General features: G+C 37.3%; 1 protein-coding gene across 4 annotated transcripts in view; it reads right to left on the reverse strand.

Moving 5' to 3' along the window:
* Positions 1 to 17,865, reverse strand: part of deptor (DEP domain containing MTOR-interacting protein) — a 33,361-nt gene that overhangs the window by 11,817 nt on the left and 3,679 nt on the right. For 3 of the 4 annotated variants that reach the window (XM_053233169.1, XM_026939584.3, XM_053233172.1), the window contains exons 3-6: positions 15,276 to 15,454; positions 14,707 to 14,830; positions 9,701 to 9,879; positions 2,045 to 2,227 (exon numbers count right to left, since the gene is read on the reverse strand). In XM_053233169.1, the coding sequence (XP_053089144.1) occupies positions 2,045 to 2,227; positions 9,701 to 9,879; positions 14,707 to 14,830; positions 15,276 to 15,454 (665 nt within the window). The remainder of the gene's footprint in view (positions 1 to 2,044; positions 2,228 to 9,700; positions 9,880 to 14,706; positions 14,831 to 15,275; positions 15,455 to 17,865) is intronic. The other variant, XM_053233177.1, reaches the window with a different exon arrangement.

Below are 17,865 nucleotides of genomic sequence, written 5' to 3' on the forward strand. Positions count from 1 at the left end.
TCAAGACAGAGAGAAACACCTTCAGAAACCACATAGACAACAAATACATCTTCACCTACCACCTTCACCTACCAAAAGCTAGGAAAACTGATTATGCAGTATATTCTGGAAATATGTGTTTTAGTTTCCAAACAGGAAGTATCAACACACAATATATATGTATATATATATATATATATATATATGTGTGTGTGTGTGTGTGTGTGTGTTGACACTTCCTGTATCATTACACACACACACACACACACACACACACACAAGTATGTATATATATATATATATATATGTATATATATGTGTGTGTGTGTGTGTGTGTGTGTGCGCACAGGAGAGAGTAACAGGAGAGTTTTAGTAGCTAAAGTAACTTTTCTCTAAGCTCACTGAGTTATAGTGGAGAACCACTACACTTTACAGCTTGACGCAGCACTTGAAATAGCACACACACACTCACACACACTCACACGTGCATGCACCCACGCTCACACCACACACACATACATACACAACAAAGCCAAAGGTTATAATCCAGCAGCTAAAAAAGAGGAAGAGAAGAGGCTCCCTCTCACCATGCACTGATCTCATTTCCTCTGCTATAAAATGCTGTAGCATGTTGCAGACCCCCTTCTTTGGCCCCTACAGCACCCTCTGTACAACAGTCACTTACAAGGAAAGGCTTTTATCACAATTATCCATTACTGCTTTCCCCATATTAATAGGGCAGTTAGACCTTTGTATGACTCCGAGTCAGTAGTTATCACTAGGAGTTATTGCAGACTGTAAATCTGTCTTGCCTAGCTAAAAGTGTAAAGTAAGTCAGTGTTAAACAGTAGGTGGTGGGTTTCACACATATAAGAGATGAAGTGTTGGTAAAGTGCTACACCAAGAGTTGGGAAAATAGCAAATTTATGACTTTTCAGCAGTTAGTAATTTGGAAGTCAGTAAAAAAATATTCATATTCAGAGTATATTAAAAATATCAATAATCATTAATCTAGGTTGTCTTAAAGTCACCTCGTTTAAATTCTAACTTTGCTTTAAAGAACAAAAATAAAAATCATTCGATGTGTGCCAGGGCTATACAAAAAATAGTAGGCAATAGTGGTACAGTAAAACAAGTTTATCAGGCTCTTTCATATCTCGGTGGGTGTATGTGTGTAAGGTTTGTCTTACATGGACAGGAATTAAATTCATCATCTCTTTGAGAGAGAATATAAAATGTAGGTTTCTTTTCACTTCTAACTTTTTTTATGCACAATAAATGTAATTGCTTTCAGCAGTAGGAATTTAATGATTACAGTTAATGAACAAGAGCAATCTGCACCTTTTCAACTGTGCACCCACTGACTCATTACACATTAAGACATTATAGACAAATTAATTTAATTGATTGTGAAGTCTCTCTATGCCATGTTTGTTTTTTAATGTGTTAACTGCACTGGAGGCGTTAGATTTAGTTTCCAGAAAGCAATCACAGTAAATAGATACCCCCTGTAAATGAATGATCTGTAATGTAGAAATCCAAGTCAAATAGAGCTTTTGTGTATCCAGTGTGCTTGTCTGTACATGTCTCTGCTTGTCAGCATGAGGATAATAAGGTTGAAGTAAAAGAGGTCCAAACAAAGATCCACTAAGTTTTATGAATGCAGGAACCTTCAGCTAAGCTGTCTGAATAGTTACCAGTGTCAGTGGTCCAAGTAATGCCCTTAGGCCTCTTTTTACGTGGACAGTTTACCGTGAATGTGAAGTATGTGAATGCTGAAATTCTTCAGTTCTGGCTGTAGTCTATTGAGTTGTAGTCATCTACACTGAGAGATGCGATGGTATCTTCTAAAGTCATGTGTTATGTATTCCGGTGTAATGCAACTAACTATAGATCAAAGCATAGTTATGGAGAGATTATAACACGCCATAGGTGTGTTACTGTTCCCACTATTGACCTGATCATTGGAAGAGGTGTGCTATCACTCCAACTGTGCTACCACTCTGCTCTTAAACATGGTAAAGATGTCCATTACTCTCCCATCAACCCACCCCATCACACTGACCAGAGAGGAAGCTGTTGTTGCTGCTGTCAGTGTTCTGTTTGCGCAGGCAGAACGGGCTGTCATGGCTCTCTGGAATCACGCGAGTTCGCTCGTTCAGCAGCTCCATCAGTCGCCTCCGCCGGCGGAAATTCATCCGGAACTGAAAGAGGAGGTTACCGTCCGCAAAGTGGTGCTTGTTGGTAACTGGGATGAGATCAGCATGAGTGTAAAGTTAGTAAAACAAACATTAGCCAAATATAAATAAAATAAACTTTCACATTAAAATGGTTCTTTTCCATTATTCACATAATCAAAGGTTTTATGATTCATATTCCTGTCACTGCAAACCATTACATTCCTTTGCCCATATCTTTTGTAGAGATCTGAATGTGGGCATTTCAAAAATAGAAGTAGGGTGTTAGATAAATCAGTTCAGAAGATCAGGGCAGCATCGAGAGGAGGTGTTGTGTGTGTGTGTGTCTGTGTGTGTGTGCGTCTGTGTCTGTGTGTGTGTGTGTGCGCCAAGGGTTGCAGGCATTAGAAAAATGCAGCCCAGTTAGTGTGTGTCCTCTCTCACCATTTCATTAGGACAAAGCCTGCTTTACTCTACGCTCAGAGCAATTGTCTTCTACCCACTTGCCTCACACATCAAAACACAGCAGATAGCTGCAAGAATCACATGGTTCTTTTACCAGACTCCCCAGTGGCCTTGCGTCCCTCAGGCCATGTTAACAATACGGCTGAACACAAAACTGCAAGCACACAGATGCAAACACATGCTGGAAAAGCACAAAAATGCAATTTGCCTTAAACCATATGAACTGTTGTCACGTGACTGGATGTGCACTGTGGCCTCTCATTGTCATGCTCATTAGTGGCTCAACAACTGCGCAGCAGCACAACAGGGCTGTGTCTGGTACGACTGCACTTATAGCCAACAGATTTGCAGTTGCGCTGCTGTGCTGTCTACATTCAGAGATGTTGCGCAAGAATATGAACAGTTTGTGTAATGAAGCCACAAACAGCAGTGTTAAAGCTACGGACTGAACGAGGTAAGAAGTCCAAAAGTCTTGTGGCTAAAAGTAGCAGCTATCCATTGGAAACTCCCCACAGGACATTGTAGTCTTTATCTTAAGAATCCTTCACTGTAGGATTAATCCATAAAATAGTTGAACACTGAAAGAACTAACATTAAACCTGCAACACCTTAAAGGTAGTTCAGAGAACTCCAATATCACTAAGACTAAATCACAAATAATCCTACATGGTTGCTGCTGGAAAATGAAGCCACAGTGGAGTTTAATTGTGATTTGATAACGACATGCTTTTAATAAGGTCTTATCTTGAGCTTGAGGGTTTTTCAATGATTGTAGAGTTAGTGAGAAATACAGTCACCTGACCAGCTTAATATCACCAGAGATGAAGGGTTTGACAACTGTCTGCTACATGACATTCAGTTACAAAATGTGCTGCAGGTGAACAGGGAAAATCTCAGTCACCTTTGAGTTGTATGTTGCATCAAACAATGTAGATCTCGGCACCAACAGCATCAACAGGAATGCCTCCAGTGCCAATAAGTCTAGTCTTTCTTGTTATTAATCTGTATGCCTCAAATACCCTAAAAACATACTTTGACAATGTTTGGATCAATGCCAGAATGTAATCAGTTCATCTGATGGTAGCAAGGATCAGTCAATGCAAATCCTACATTTAATCACTTATTTTGGAAATATTGCACTAAGAAGAATTTCCTACTGATGGACTGATGTACATGAACATGTACGTAACACCTCTGTGTGACAAACAGGAAGGAAGCTATTACAGAAAAACTACACTATGTATATGGTGAAAAGTATGTGGACACCTTAACATCACACCCATATGTGGGCATTTCCCAAACTGCTGCCACAAAGCTGGAAGCACACGATTGTCTCGAATGTCTTTTCTAATCGTCTAAGTATTCCCTGCATTGGAACTAAGGCACCCAAATCCGTTCCAGCATGACAATGCCCCTGTGTAAAAAGCGAGCTCCATGAAGACATGGTTTGCCAAGGCTGGAGTGGAAGAACTCGAGTGGCCTGCACAGAGCCCTGACCTCAGAGCCCTGAATTGGGATGAACTATGACTGCAAGCTATGCCTTCTCATCTGATATCAGTGCACAAGCTCACTAATGCTCTTGTGACTGAAGCAAAGCCCTACAGCAACATTCCATAATCTAGTGAAAAGCCTCCTAGAAGCGTGGAGGCTGTTACAGCAGCAAATGGGGGAACCAAGTCTACGTTTTTGGAAGGGGATGTTCAACAAGCACATATAGGTGTGATGGTTAGGTGTCTTCTTTGGCCATGTAGTGTATTTCAGACATTTGATGTTGCTGTGACCTTGAGCCTGTTCCAATCAATTCCGAAATCGAATCAGTTCATCTGCTACAGTGCAAATTACAGTGCAAATTGTCTATAAATCCTAAAAACATTCACCTACTCGTCCTTGAGGTATCACATTGACAGTATTCTTGTACAGACACATGGACAGATGCACGGACAACTTGAAAACATGATGGCTGTTAAAAGTAAATGCCCTCTCTAAAATGTTTGATAATTTATGTCGTTTTCTTTAAATGTTCACCATCTACAAATTCATGGTTACTCTAGTCTATAGTGTGCTAAATAAGAAAGCTGTTTAAACTGATACTCTACTTACATGTAAATTAAATGAAATACTATCTTCTGATCAATTCTCAAAGTGCTACACATGTAGGCAGAAAATTAGCAGTTAACATGTAGTTGACAAGTGCCCTAGTATGCACTGATTTTGGTTTTCATGTATGAAACATTATTATTTTCACTTTTTTATTTGATATGCCAATATGAATCTTGATTTGAAGAGGCCTCTAGTATAAAAGCCAGACATTTGCATTTATTAAACATGTATAAATTATGAATAGCAACAGGGTAAACATGCCCTTCTAAAAATTCTTGGGAGTCCTGAAGAAATGTTCCACCCATTACTTGGCTGGAATAGAGTTTAATTACAAACTCTTAGGAAATTAGGGGTTTATTTTAAAAAACATGCAGTTTGCTAGAAAGAAAAGAAAGTCTTTCCCTGATATTTTGCCAGATGTTTCAGAATCTAAGTAGTCCATAAAATGAGTTCTAGGTAATTACAAGCTTAATTAAGTGAAATGTAAAGAACAATACTAAGCACAGTGATAGAAGAAGAAGAAGAAGAAGAAGAAGAAGAAGAAAATGTCTGTTTCTTATTAGCGTAAAGCAAGACGTTATGCCCAAACGTATATGAGGCACAGGTGGAAATGGAAATGCATTATTCCACTGCCACATCCACTGGAAAAGCAGACAGCCAAACATACATAATTTCCATAATTTCCTTATGGAACTATACACAACCTTATGTACAGTAAACATATGTACAGTAAACAGGTAACAGGTATGGCTCAGAGAACATCAATGTGTCATGGAAAATAAGTTTGACGTCATAATGCAGGTTCTGTTCACACTAATCCAGAACAGATCTGCAATCAGAACTGCCCTCAATTAGGCCCATTCTTTGCTGCTTATAGGAGGATTGGTTTTAAACTTCTCTGTTTCTAAAATCCTGAATCTATGAACACCTTTCCAACTCTTATTAAAGCTATTCTGGTCCTCCATTATCTAAGCATGTAAGATGTTTCCTAGTCTCTTTGCTAGATCTTCTCTGAGTATTTTTATATACAACTAAAGTGGCTGATTTTTTTCACATCTAATATCATCAGACTTGCCAACTTTCATGCATTTTGCGTAGGAACTCACAGTATGCTGCTACAAGTCATAAAAACTAAAAAAACAAACAAAAGCAAAAACAAACAAAAAAAAGTCTTCTTTTTTCCCCATTAAAAAGGGTAAATGAACCAATCAGCACATGAATCTGGAATGATTGACATTTGCACAGGTGTTTTGAACTCTCTGATATTAACTGACACCCTGGAAGCCTGCCCCATTTCCTTCCCCCATTTCACATTAATAATATGTTGCTTGTTGTTCTTGTCTCCTGTCGATTTTCCCACTAGAAAGATGCACTGATGTTGTGCCCTCACTTTCTGTAGAGGTAAATGGAGAATCTTTTGAGTCCCATCCACCCCCCTCCACCCCCAAAACAACCGGTGGTTGTTATAAAACCTGTATATATGTGTACTCTTACAGTTTTTACCTTATGCAAGTGATATGTGAATGGAATATATCAAAAATGTGTTGTTTTTATATATCCCCCCTGCCCCCGCCCACCATCGAAACAACATCCCCCTGACTTCCACCCTGGGACTACATATTGTTCCCCTTCAGGGTTGGTACTGTGGGTTATATTATGCTTCTATATTAAGCTTTCCTTGCTTTGGAAATCATGTAACCATAGCATCTTTCATAGATGTATAGAGAATGTCCTCCTAGAAAGATACATGGAAAATGATTGACATTTCTACAGATGGAATGATTGACATTTCTGCAGGTGTAGTCTGAATTGAATTTCATTATATATGTCAATAGGGATTCTATCTGGTGCTGCTTCTTTACCTATTCTCATAGAGCCAATAGCACCTACTGTATAATATCTTCTAATGATAATTTTGTATCAATATTTTCCCCAAATGACTTACTACATTCCAGAATTAAACATAAAAACTCAAGGTTATCTGGAAAACATATCTCTGGTATCCAAGTCATGAGGGAATTATACAGTGTCACATAATATCCTTTAAGGCTTTATTGATCTCAGTGGTGTGTATTACAATATAACAAATCTTTTACAAGAGAAATAGCTTTTTTTTGGTTTGTAATTATTTGACTGCTATTTGTTTAATCCTCTGTTTAATTTCCAACAGATTTCCTGCAGCTCATGTCTCAATATCATTTTAATTCAAACGTTAAAAAAGAGACTATGCCATGCATGTAGAGTTTTGGAGCTAATTCAATCAAGACATGTCCATCTTTCAAATTTGTTATGCCTACAAATATATGTAAGTTAAGTCTTGGATTGAAAATATGCATCTAGGTAGATGATTCATCATTTTAGGATCAGCATACATTATTTACCCTGTTACATGAGCTGAAATAGTATACTAGTGTTGCTTTGATATGATAAACTGTGCTGACAGAACAAAACAGACCATAAAAAATATATCAGGTGTGTACCAGAAACAGAAAAGTCTGTAATATCTTGTGTAATATGTCTTGATGCCTCAATATTTATTAGATTGAGTTCCATCATAAATCATCAGGGTTTTAGTTATAGAGCATATTATCAGAATCTGATGATGATCTTGTACAAGGCATAGAATGAAAGAGTGCAGCTACAATAGTCAAATATAAATTATTGAAGAATTTTGCATCAATTAGTCTGAGAAACATGGACATTTCACTTGTTCATCACACACATTTTCATTTGTAAGGCATTCATAACCTTTATATATCAGAACAGACTGAGTCCCGTCTGTCCTGTAATCATTACTAGAGCAGGGAGGGGTTGAGAACGAGGTGAAGATGATACAGTATTTGCCCCTGTCCCTTTAATGGAACTGCATTATGTTAATGAATCATTTTAGGTTTTTAATTGATCACCTGATTGCTGTTGGCATCGAGTCAAATAAGGCAGTTTTTGTGGTCTGCAACACAGCAACATTTACACACACTGAACAGAAATAAGAAATAAGACTGGTAGCACTCCACTTTTTACAGAACGTTTTCAGGAATGTACAATCATGAGCTTGTTTGACACACAGGGTTTTGCCAGGAACAGCTCCAGTGGTATGTCCATCTGTTAGAGATCATCACTGAGTCTCTTATACTGCAGAGTTCTGGCAATAATCATTTTCGAAACATTCAAAACATACACAGATTATTTCCAGTGTAATTAATAACTGCTAACAGAATATGGTGAAGTATGAAAATTTCTATACACTTAGGACGAAATAGAGAAGTCACAAGTAACAGTCAGCTGGCGCACACAGGCTGAAATAGGTATGTTAAGATGATTCAAAAGTTTGCATTTCCCTTTTTGATGGAGATATAAATATTCTCTAATGTCGCACAGAACCACACTTAATAACTGCCTCCAACTTCTTTCATATATTCTCTATCAGATCCTGTCAATTCCAATACTTCCCCTTCATCTTCCTGACATCTGTTCCAATTCTACAATATTCTTTGTCCAATCGTGCCCATTTTTCCTGACATATCTGTTCTATTTCTGCCAGATATTATATACTGTCTTCTTCGACTCAGCGACCCAGTGACCCAATCATGACCTCATGACAAATCTGAAGGATACATCCATTTTTTAAAAAAATAAATTGTAAATGGAGCTGTACTCCAGCTACGAGACTATGCTGGTAAAGTGCACAATGTCAGCTTTAGTTAAAAGCCCTTTTATCATTTATGGTTCTGGGTGAACCACATAGGAATCCCAGTCTTTTTTATACTTTTGAATGCCTCTGATTGTCCTCAAAGTCACAAGTGAGCAGAATGGGCTAAATGAATGAAGCTAGTGGGTTTTTTTTTTTTTTTTTTGAGAAGAAACACTATGACATGTGCCTTTTAAATGCAATTTTAAGGTCATGAGACAGTGCTCTTACTCAGAGACAACTTCCCTAAAACTCAGTATGAACCATTGAAAACTTTCTGTCCATCAGTATAGAAGTCGCTATTTCTGTCTTCAGTTCTTTTTCCTTTTTTCTTTTCTTTCTTTCTTTTTTTTTTACATTTCTTCCAATTTTATTTCTGATGAAAATTAACCATCAGACCATAGATTTTGGTGAGGCAGGGTAACATTAATGATGACATTGCCTCAAACTAAGTTAGGTCAAGAGGATATCACACCCCCTACATTATGACTTTACCCGACCTTTACTTGAAAATCAAAAACATACATTCATCAACAGAAAAAAAAAAATCTGTTTCTGATTCTGAATCATCCAGCATACAGTCTGGCAGCTTGTTCTGAGTGGTCTTTGATGTACCTTTATTCACCTGTGCTCAAGGTAATACCATTAGCAAGACCATGAGTCTTTCAGGTTTCAGCTAAAATTCCAGTCTAATTACATCCCAAACAAATTTGGGCATTGGAAAAGGGAGACATTTTTCTTTTTTTTCAGACTTTGCACGGGGAAACATGTATTTCACATATATGGACATTATCTACACTATAATTCACCTTTCCCTTTCCCACTTTTTGCAATATATCTTACAAAAGAAATGGTTTTGTACATCATAAAACACACTGGCTGCACTTAGACTTAGCAGTTACAGAGTATTACAAAGCCACGGAGTGTCTTAGCCACAGAATATTTAGCTTAATCTTGCAACCCTGTGCATTGCTGCTCCCCTGAGCATGGGGCACAGACAATCCTGCCCCGATGGACCTCTATTAGTGCTTGTTGCAGTTCCCATTTTTAACTACTAGGTGCAATGCTAACTCTATAGAAGCTAAATGGGGCGGTGAGTGTGCTGCCCCATGATTTCGCATCATCTAGAAAGGCGAGCAAATTAATGGATCATCAGATTATATCACCAATGTATGGAACTGTGAATGAGGACTTTATGAAGATTAACATTTATTTGCATGGCTTAAATAAATGCCCCTTTATGAGCCACTACTGATTCAACTGAAACCATCACCAGTTGAGTTGCACTCACCATGCTGAATGATTCCATGCTCCAGCAGTCTCCGCCCAAGCTGCTCTGCCTCCTCTCTGGTGGCCATTTCCCCTTCCTGCAAGAGCCAGTCAATAAACTCCGAGCCCACCAGTGTCCGCTCATGGGAAATGCTGTCCTCCTCACGTGTCTTAAGCAGGTTGTTCTCTGCGTTCATCAGTCTGGAGACAAAAAATGATTTGCCAGGTTATAAAGTGCCAATAAGCTCTGACCTTTCTACAACCTTTTTGTTCTATTCAATGGAAGGGTGGACTTTTCCCCACACATTTACAAACATATGATGCAATAAGAGAAATAATGATGGTGATATTGTAATTGCAGTTATTAAGTGTGATTAACAGGCACATTCTCCAGAAAAGCCTATAATTTGTCAGACTGTAGGAAAACCTATGATTTGGAGTAGCGTTCAAAAAAAGAGCTCCAATTCATAGCAGCTCGTAAGTAGTGCTGTTTCTATCTAGAACTAACTGCCTGACTGCTTAGTGCAGTGGTAAAAGTAAAAACATTACACTAATTTCTGAGATTAGCTAGTCTCAGTGGGCACAGCTGTAGTTCTCTGTTTGTAATTACAGCTAAAAAAGGATTGTTTGTAGCTTCTGAAATGAGGAAGTGAGGTCATTTTCTGGGGAGAGCTTTTCGGGAAAACAAAACAGCCTTTGCTGATACTCGTGTTTGTCAGGAGGTTACTAACCCCTTAAACCCATGGTTTATTATTCTTTATTATTCAGTAACTACTATGAATTATCCAGTAACTATCACTGTTAGGAAATGTCCAGTATGTAGGTTAAAACGTGTACATCTATGAAGAGATGATATGTTTCTGAATTTCCTTATACGAGAATCAGTGCTGTTTTTGATAAAAATGTCAGTAAGACAACATCCCCAATTAGTGTCCATCCCATTCCCATAAAATAAAATTAATACACTGTCAAATTACAAGTCAGTGAACAAACCAGCAGCTGCACTCTGACATCAGCCGCACATCAACCAGGCAGGTTTATGTCTACAAGCTGTAGAGACTTCAACTGTAAAATAAGCATGACATACCTTTAATGTACCTGGAACCGTTTCAACAATCCGAACTGCTATAAATCTCAATCTTGGTCTTGATTTATTACCTTTAAGTATTTATTATCTTTGCTGTATTTTCATAAATTAATTTGTCCTCATTTTATTTTTGAAAAGGGGAATGGTGTAAGATAGCATGATGCCTTGAAACATAATAAGATTTAATATGATTTTTATTAAATTGCTGATTTAATTTTTTTTGCTGCGCAAAATCAAACATTCCATTGACATTATTATAGCAGTTGTGCCATTATTATGCATCTGCAACTATATGGATGTAGGATATTTACATACAATATAAATTTTCAGTTACAGAAACCAAAAAGCCATGTATTGTAAATAAAGATTTAATATGATCTTATACATCATAATTCAATAACAGCTTTGTCTGTATCATAATTGATACATTTAACCCCTTAACCTTAACCTATCCTTAACCTATCCTCCCTTTCCTAACTACATATCATATTAATTTTAATATAGTTGCTAAAAATTAATAGTGGTCAGACTTAAAAAGATATATAAAGAACGATCTGCATAAAGGGTCACCCAAAATCACAAACAACAAATAAATAAATAATACAAATAAATCTATCTCCATATTAGTCAACTCACAGGGCTATGAATATGGACTCACTTATCACAAGGTTATACTGTGATATCAGACCTGCAGCTGAGCAATCATGACTTAATGACTGACCGTAAGCAACGGAGATATCCTACCCTGCCCTACTTTACATGCCAGCATTTTACAGGCTATTTAGCAGGGCATCAGAGGTGCTCAGCTTTGAGAATTTATAGCATAATAATAACTTTTACCACATTACATACCATGAAGAGTTGCTGTTGCACTGTTGTTCTATCAGCAATGCACTTAATGGGATTATAAGGACAGCTTTAAGTATTGGGAATAAACAACTGTAGCTCTGCCTACTAATTAACCTTTTTAACTAATCCCCACCAAATATATCAGCATTTCAACAAATCTTCATCTTCATACAGTCCTCGTTCACAACTCTATACATTTTAAATTATGTTAAAATACTAATTACCTCTTTTGAATGACCAACGGTTTAAAAAAAACTGCTCTTTGATAGATATTAGAGCGATCGCTGTTGCACAATTGTGGGGCAGCATGCTCACTGTCCCCTTTAGCGCCACAAGTGCTAATAGAGGCCCATTGGGGTAGGAATCATGCTGCCCCATGTTGGAGGGAGGAGCAGTGGACAGTACAGTTAATAGCGTTGCCAGGGTCTCGGTTTTATGCAAAACTGGGCTAGTTTATTCATACTCCACAGCCACAAAGATCTTGTTTCATAATTAAATCTAATAATAATAATTTCCTCAAACAACAAAGTGTAAGTGCATTTGTATTGTAAGATATATTGCAAAGACTGGGAGAGGGAAACATCAGAAATATGTGTGCACTATAGCGGCCTTGTTTCCCACACTGAGAAAAAGAAGAAAAATATGTCTCCATTTTCTAATCCCCAAATTTTTTGGGCTAGTTTTCGGTCTTTGTGTGGATTTTGAGTTGTATGAGCTACTCAAATATATGAGCTGCTAGACTGTATGCTGGATGACTGTATGTTGTCAACGTTCTACTGCTTATTATGAGTTTACTCTAAATAGTCACTAGTCTATAACAAAGGTCAAGCATGACCTCTTGACTTAATTTTGTTTGAGGCTATGGCGTTATTAATGTCATCCTGCGCCACCAAAATATATAGCTCCAGGCCACTGCTGTCTGACACCCTATCTGAGTCATACAAGTTAATTTATTTAGTTATCTATGCAAAGGTTGGGCCATAGTCTGTCACTAAATCAGGCTAATAATTAGTTATACAGATATAAATACACAAGAGATACAGCAGGAAATCATAAATCCAAATGGGAAAAGGTCACAATGTGTATGAACTTTGTTTTTTTGTTTTTTTTCTCACAAACTCCGGGTGGTGACAGCAACACTGGGTCAGATATGAAATGCTTTGTAAAGTGTCGGGTGGTAAACATGACAAGCAACAGCTTAAGATGATCACAAAACAGTTACAACTGGATATAATTCCAAATCCAAGGTCATCCCCAATTTGACCTAAATGTCACATGCTTGCCAAAATAAAAATCCTGCCTGTACGCAAAGGAAGTCCTGATCTTGAGATGCAGAACAGGAACAAGTATTGTGCAGTTTATGTGGTCTTTTAAGATTTCTACTTGTCATGTTTTGTGAGATGATCCCAATAAAATCTCCTAATTCTATAACAGACTGTGTGAGTAAAGTGTGTAAAGTGTGTTCTCCATGTCAGATTATATAATAGAAATTCCCTAAAGATAGACCTGTGATTAAAGAAAATTAGGTTCTGCTTACACAATCAAAAAGGGGTTCACATCACTCTAAAAGGGGTCAGACATGTAGGCTGGTAATGTCATATTAATCAGTATTGCTCAAACATAAACATTCATAGCTGTTCTGTGAGACTCGTGTAATCATATGCCATCCTCCTACTGGTGGCTTTTAGACAAATGTCGTAGCAGCAGTCACACTCTGAGATTTAAACATTTCTGACACTACTAGAACTTTATCATCAGCTGTCTTTAGTCGCAATGGCAACGAAATCAGCTGCTGGTGAGAATGTCACATTATGCATTCTAAGACCAGGGAATTTAACTCATGACTGAGGAGCTCTTTTTTTTGCCTGTAACAGCAAAATCAGGCCAAAAATCGTACAGCATAAAGCTGTACATGCTAAGCACAAGCACCAATGGCACTGATGTGATTATGCAAAAGAAGCCTGAAATATTTTGAGCAGCAGATGTCTCCTGCTGGACTTCATTTGGATCCTGTTACACATGAGCGGAGCTGAGCACAGAAGAACGGCTGGACGACGGCAGGAGAGTAAGGCAACGTGCTGCTCCTTCTGGCTCTGCTTCAGCTTCAGCACAACCCTGAGACGGAGTCTGTCTCTTCTGTAGTCTGTACAATTCAACCAATGTACTGCAATGGTTGGCAATTTGTGAGTCCAAAACATAAGTGTCTACCAGAAAAAATAACTTTAACAGTTTGCATTAAAATAGCCTCATGATGCAATGACAGAGCATCCTTCATTTCATAATGAGGCCATTTTTGTCTAGTTGTCATCATGCTTGTGGCATGATCTGAAATTCTTAAAGTTTCAAATGTATCAAAGGTCAAAGTTTAAAGGGAGGGACTGTATCACAGTGCTCTGTATGCACATGAGCAGCCTGTCCTAACCTCTCCAATTCCATTTCAGTTCTTCATAAAAACTGAGCTTCATTATCATTATGATTATCGGTTATTGCCCTTTAAAACAAATGTTTCTCTTCAGTGCCTAGAGCAAATCTCCAATAGATCATGCAGGTCTAAGCATTTCTTAAATTAGCTTTGGCACCCCAAGGCTAAGCCTGACTTTACTAATGGAAACTGAACATTTATAAATAATAAAAATTATCTTTTGCTAAATAATAAGTATCTTAATACTCAATATTTTTTGCTACATTGCAGTTTGAAAGTGTACATTATTGGCATTATTCAACTAGCTTGCTTGTTGCAGAAATTGCTCAGAAGTCAGAGTCGAAAAGAAAAAATCAAAATATCAAGCAGGATGATGCAATAGTGTGTGTGGTTTTGTGGAGAAAAAAACAGGCAACAACTTGCAACTAAAGCAGCCACTGATTAATGGATCAAGTTGGCACAGACCCCATCTCTCAACCTGCTGGAAGCCTGTGTTTCTATGGATACTGTTAATTTACTGGAGAGGACCAAAATGCACAAAAACAATATGTACCAATACGACTCACACATGGAAAACAAAAACAAAGTGCAGTGCAGAGTAGATTGAAAACCTGATCTGACCACGGTTGTTGCAATTAATAGTTTAGATTTTAGGGAAAAAAGGGTTTACTTCTCATATATCCTCTGGCCTCTCATGAAAACCTTAGCCTCGCTGTCCAGAGGAAACGTTCCATCATCTTTCCTGAAGCGGTAAAACAGCTTCATGTCTTTGAACTCCTTGTGCTCATCACAAACTACAACAGACAAAAATAAACGCTGGGTTAACATCTGGATTATGAATGGTGAATTAACATCTACCACTGAGAATGCACACGTTCCTCAGCCTAGTTCCATGACTGCTGGTGATCCACATGTAAAGTACAATCTAGAACTATTTGATTGATGGATTTTTAACCATTTTTTGTTTGTTTGACTCAAAGAATCCAACCATAAATGTTACTATTACGTGAAAAAATCTTTGAGGTGGAAAATGACTGATTATTTGCAGTAAACAACAACAATGGTTGACGAATCATGTACGTAAAGATTATTCATGGAAAAACAAATGGTTCTTCTGTGGTATCACTCTGAAGAACCGTTTCTGGCATCTTTATTTTTATAGAGTCTACGTGTGTGTATGTGTGAGTGTGTCTTTAATAGTAATAAGAAATCCAATCCAGTTGCTGGAGAGGAACTCACCATGATGGATGATGCTCTGGTCCAGCAACTTCTGCATGATCTTGATGGCCGTGTCTCTGTCTGAGGCCTCCTTGTGTTCGATCAACCAATCAATAAGCTCCTTAGCCACAAAGCAGTTGGGGTAGGTACGGAGATGATGCCTCCGGTCTTTGATGACTTTGCCCTCATGGAGCCGCAATCTGGCAAATGCCACAAACAGATTTATTAATGGCTAGATTTCAATGTTAACATGAATAAAGTATGAGTAACTGTTGGTTAAATATTGTAAGTGATAAGCATAATTTATATTAAGGCTATGAAGGGCCACTGTAGCAGTTGGTGTTTACACTCTATTATTCTGAAATGTAATAAACTATACAGTATTATGATTCTACATGAAAGGAGACAAACTAAAAAGTCTTAAAAGTATTTTCCAGCCCTGGCTGTGTACACCTTCTTTGTATAATTCATTGTTTACCCTGCTCTGATATACTTGATTCCACTAATCAGCATACTTACTCACCATTCCTGATAAGTTAGATCAGCTAAAACACTGAGGTCCTGATTTACTAAAGGTCTACATGAGTAAAAACACTGCTGATTCACCTCTACAATGGATTGCGTCTTTTAAATAAGAAAAGTAAGATAACTGTTTTGTGTGGTTGCCTTAATTACTATACAGTAGAGTGTTTCTGCCTAAAAATGTCAAATACATGGCATTAACAATGCATAAAGACTCACTTAGCCCCCGCTGTATGATTTACCAAATCAGAAAGTCATTTTGGAAATGGTAAATCTGTGAAATATACAATTTCATATCTTAATAACGAGAATGTTTCTCAAAACTATGAAGAGAAAGCATTTTAAAATCATGACTTACTATAACAACAGTAAAGTTGGTTTCATAATGGTTATTCATATATTCACACCTCAGCTACCAACAGTATTTCAAAAGAGTCGTCACATTTACCTTATCAATAGAATGCATACTCATGACAACAAATTCATAATGTATTTTGAGGAGTCTCAATGCCGCTACTTTGCATTGTAATTAAGCTCAATTCTGTTCTTGAATTTGATCAATTATAAGTTGCTGGCAATTGGGTTATATTATGGCTGTCTTCTACACCATAACTTCTACAGTTTGCCCTGCTGAATTTAAAAATTGCCACAAGGTAAACACACATCTCCTTAAAGTTTACCATAAACAGAGCAGGAGCAAAATTAGAAACTAAGATCTTAGTAGAGTTTCAGCAGTTTGTTGGACTTTCTGGACACTTTATGTTGTCTGTTGATAACACAGGAGTTGGCAGCTATGTGACTAAAATTAACAGAGCTAGTGTATCTGAAATACATGAATGCAAAAAAATTGAGTTGTTCAAGGCCACTGCCTTTTTCGAAAGTAAACTGTAAACAGATAATGCCATGATAACTCCTCATCTCTGGCTCAGTTCCTGTATTTGGCACATTTCTTTGAGAACCCTTTAGTAATAGTGAGCTGTACATCTTATGTGGCTGTTCCTTTACCTTTACCCCAGTCAGATATGATTCATTCCACTCAGAACAGAAAATGGAATGTCTGCGTACATTTGATTTTTTTTTCCTTAACACGTCCTTGCCCAGTTTTCTTAATACATTCCTATGCAAATATTTGACACTGATAGTAATGCTTACAATAAATTCACTCAGATTGTGCTACAATCTCGATGCATGAGTGAATGTGTCCCTTGCCTTCGCTACAGTGCATGTCTTAGTAAACTAAAACTAAACTAGGAAACTGAAATCATAATGTACACTCTAAAAACTGATTATGGCCTTATGTGGCTTTTGTATATTGATATAATGTTCATGTTTCTGCAATAAGTTAAGTTCGTAAATGCATCTATTTCTGTTTAATGACTTTAACATAAACAGACATTATTTACCTATTTACTTTTTGTTGAATTTATGTGTTTTGCTTAAATGGAAATTCTGTCCTGTAAAAAGGACAAGAATAAAATAGTAATTATGGTTAATAAAAGTTTAAGAATATAATAATGAGACATTTTCAGTTTTTAGTTAATTTGACAGAGAAATGAAAGATAAATCAGTTCTCCCTGGGCTGTTTCAACATCCCTGAGCGCTCTTGTGGAACCAGACATATAATTCAACTTTTCCACTCAAATAACAGGAGAAACTACTTATCTTTGTTTAAACAAAAAAACAACAAAAGAACATTCTTATTAGAAATGAGGTTGTCACCCATTGGAAAAAAGCATAGAACTTTTCAACGTAAATTCAACATAAATTTAAAAAAAAAAAATACATAAGCAGTTAAAGATATCATTAACCACAGTTAAGGCTATAACAAAAAGTTTCAGGTGTCTGAAACAGTTGGAAATTTGCCAGGAATTTGACCCATGAGCACACTGTCCCCCCACACAGAAAGGACGCAGATGAAAGCGAGAAGAAAAAGGGCCCAAAGATCACAGTTTTAGAATTGCACAGCTGATTCTTGTGGTCGTTGAGTTTCAAAATCAACTGTTAAACAGTACTTTCATAACAGCAAGCTGTTTGAGAGCGCTGTATGAAAAAAGCCCTTCCTGAAAGACTCTCACAAAATGTAGTGAAT

The sequence above is a fragment of the Pangasianodon hypophthalmus genome, chromosome 1 (assembly GCF_027358585.1).
Source record: "Pangasianodon hypophthalmus isolate fPanHyp1 chromosome 1, fPanHyp1.pri, whole genome shotgun sequence".
NCBI lineage: Eukaryota > Metazoa > Chordata > Actinopteri > Siluriformes > Pangasiidae > Pangasianodon > Pangasianodon hypophthalmus.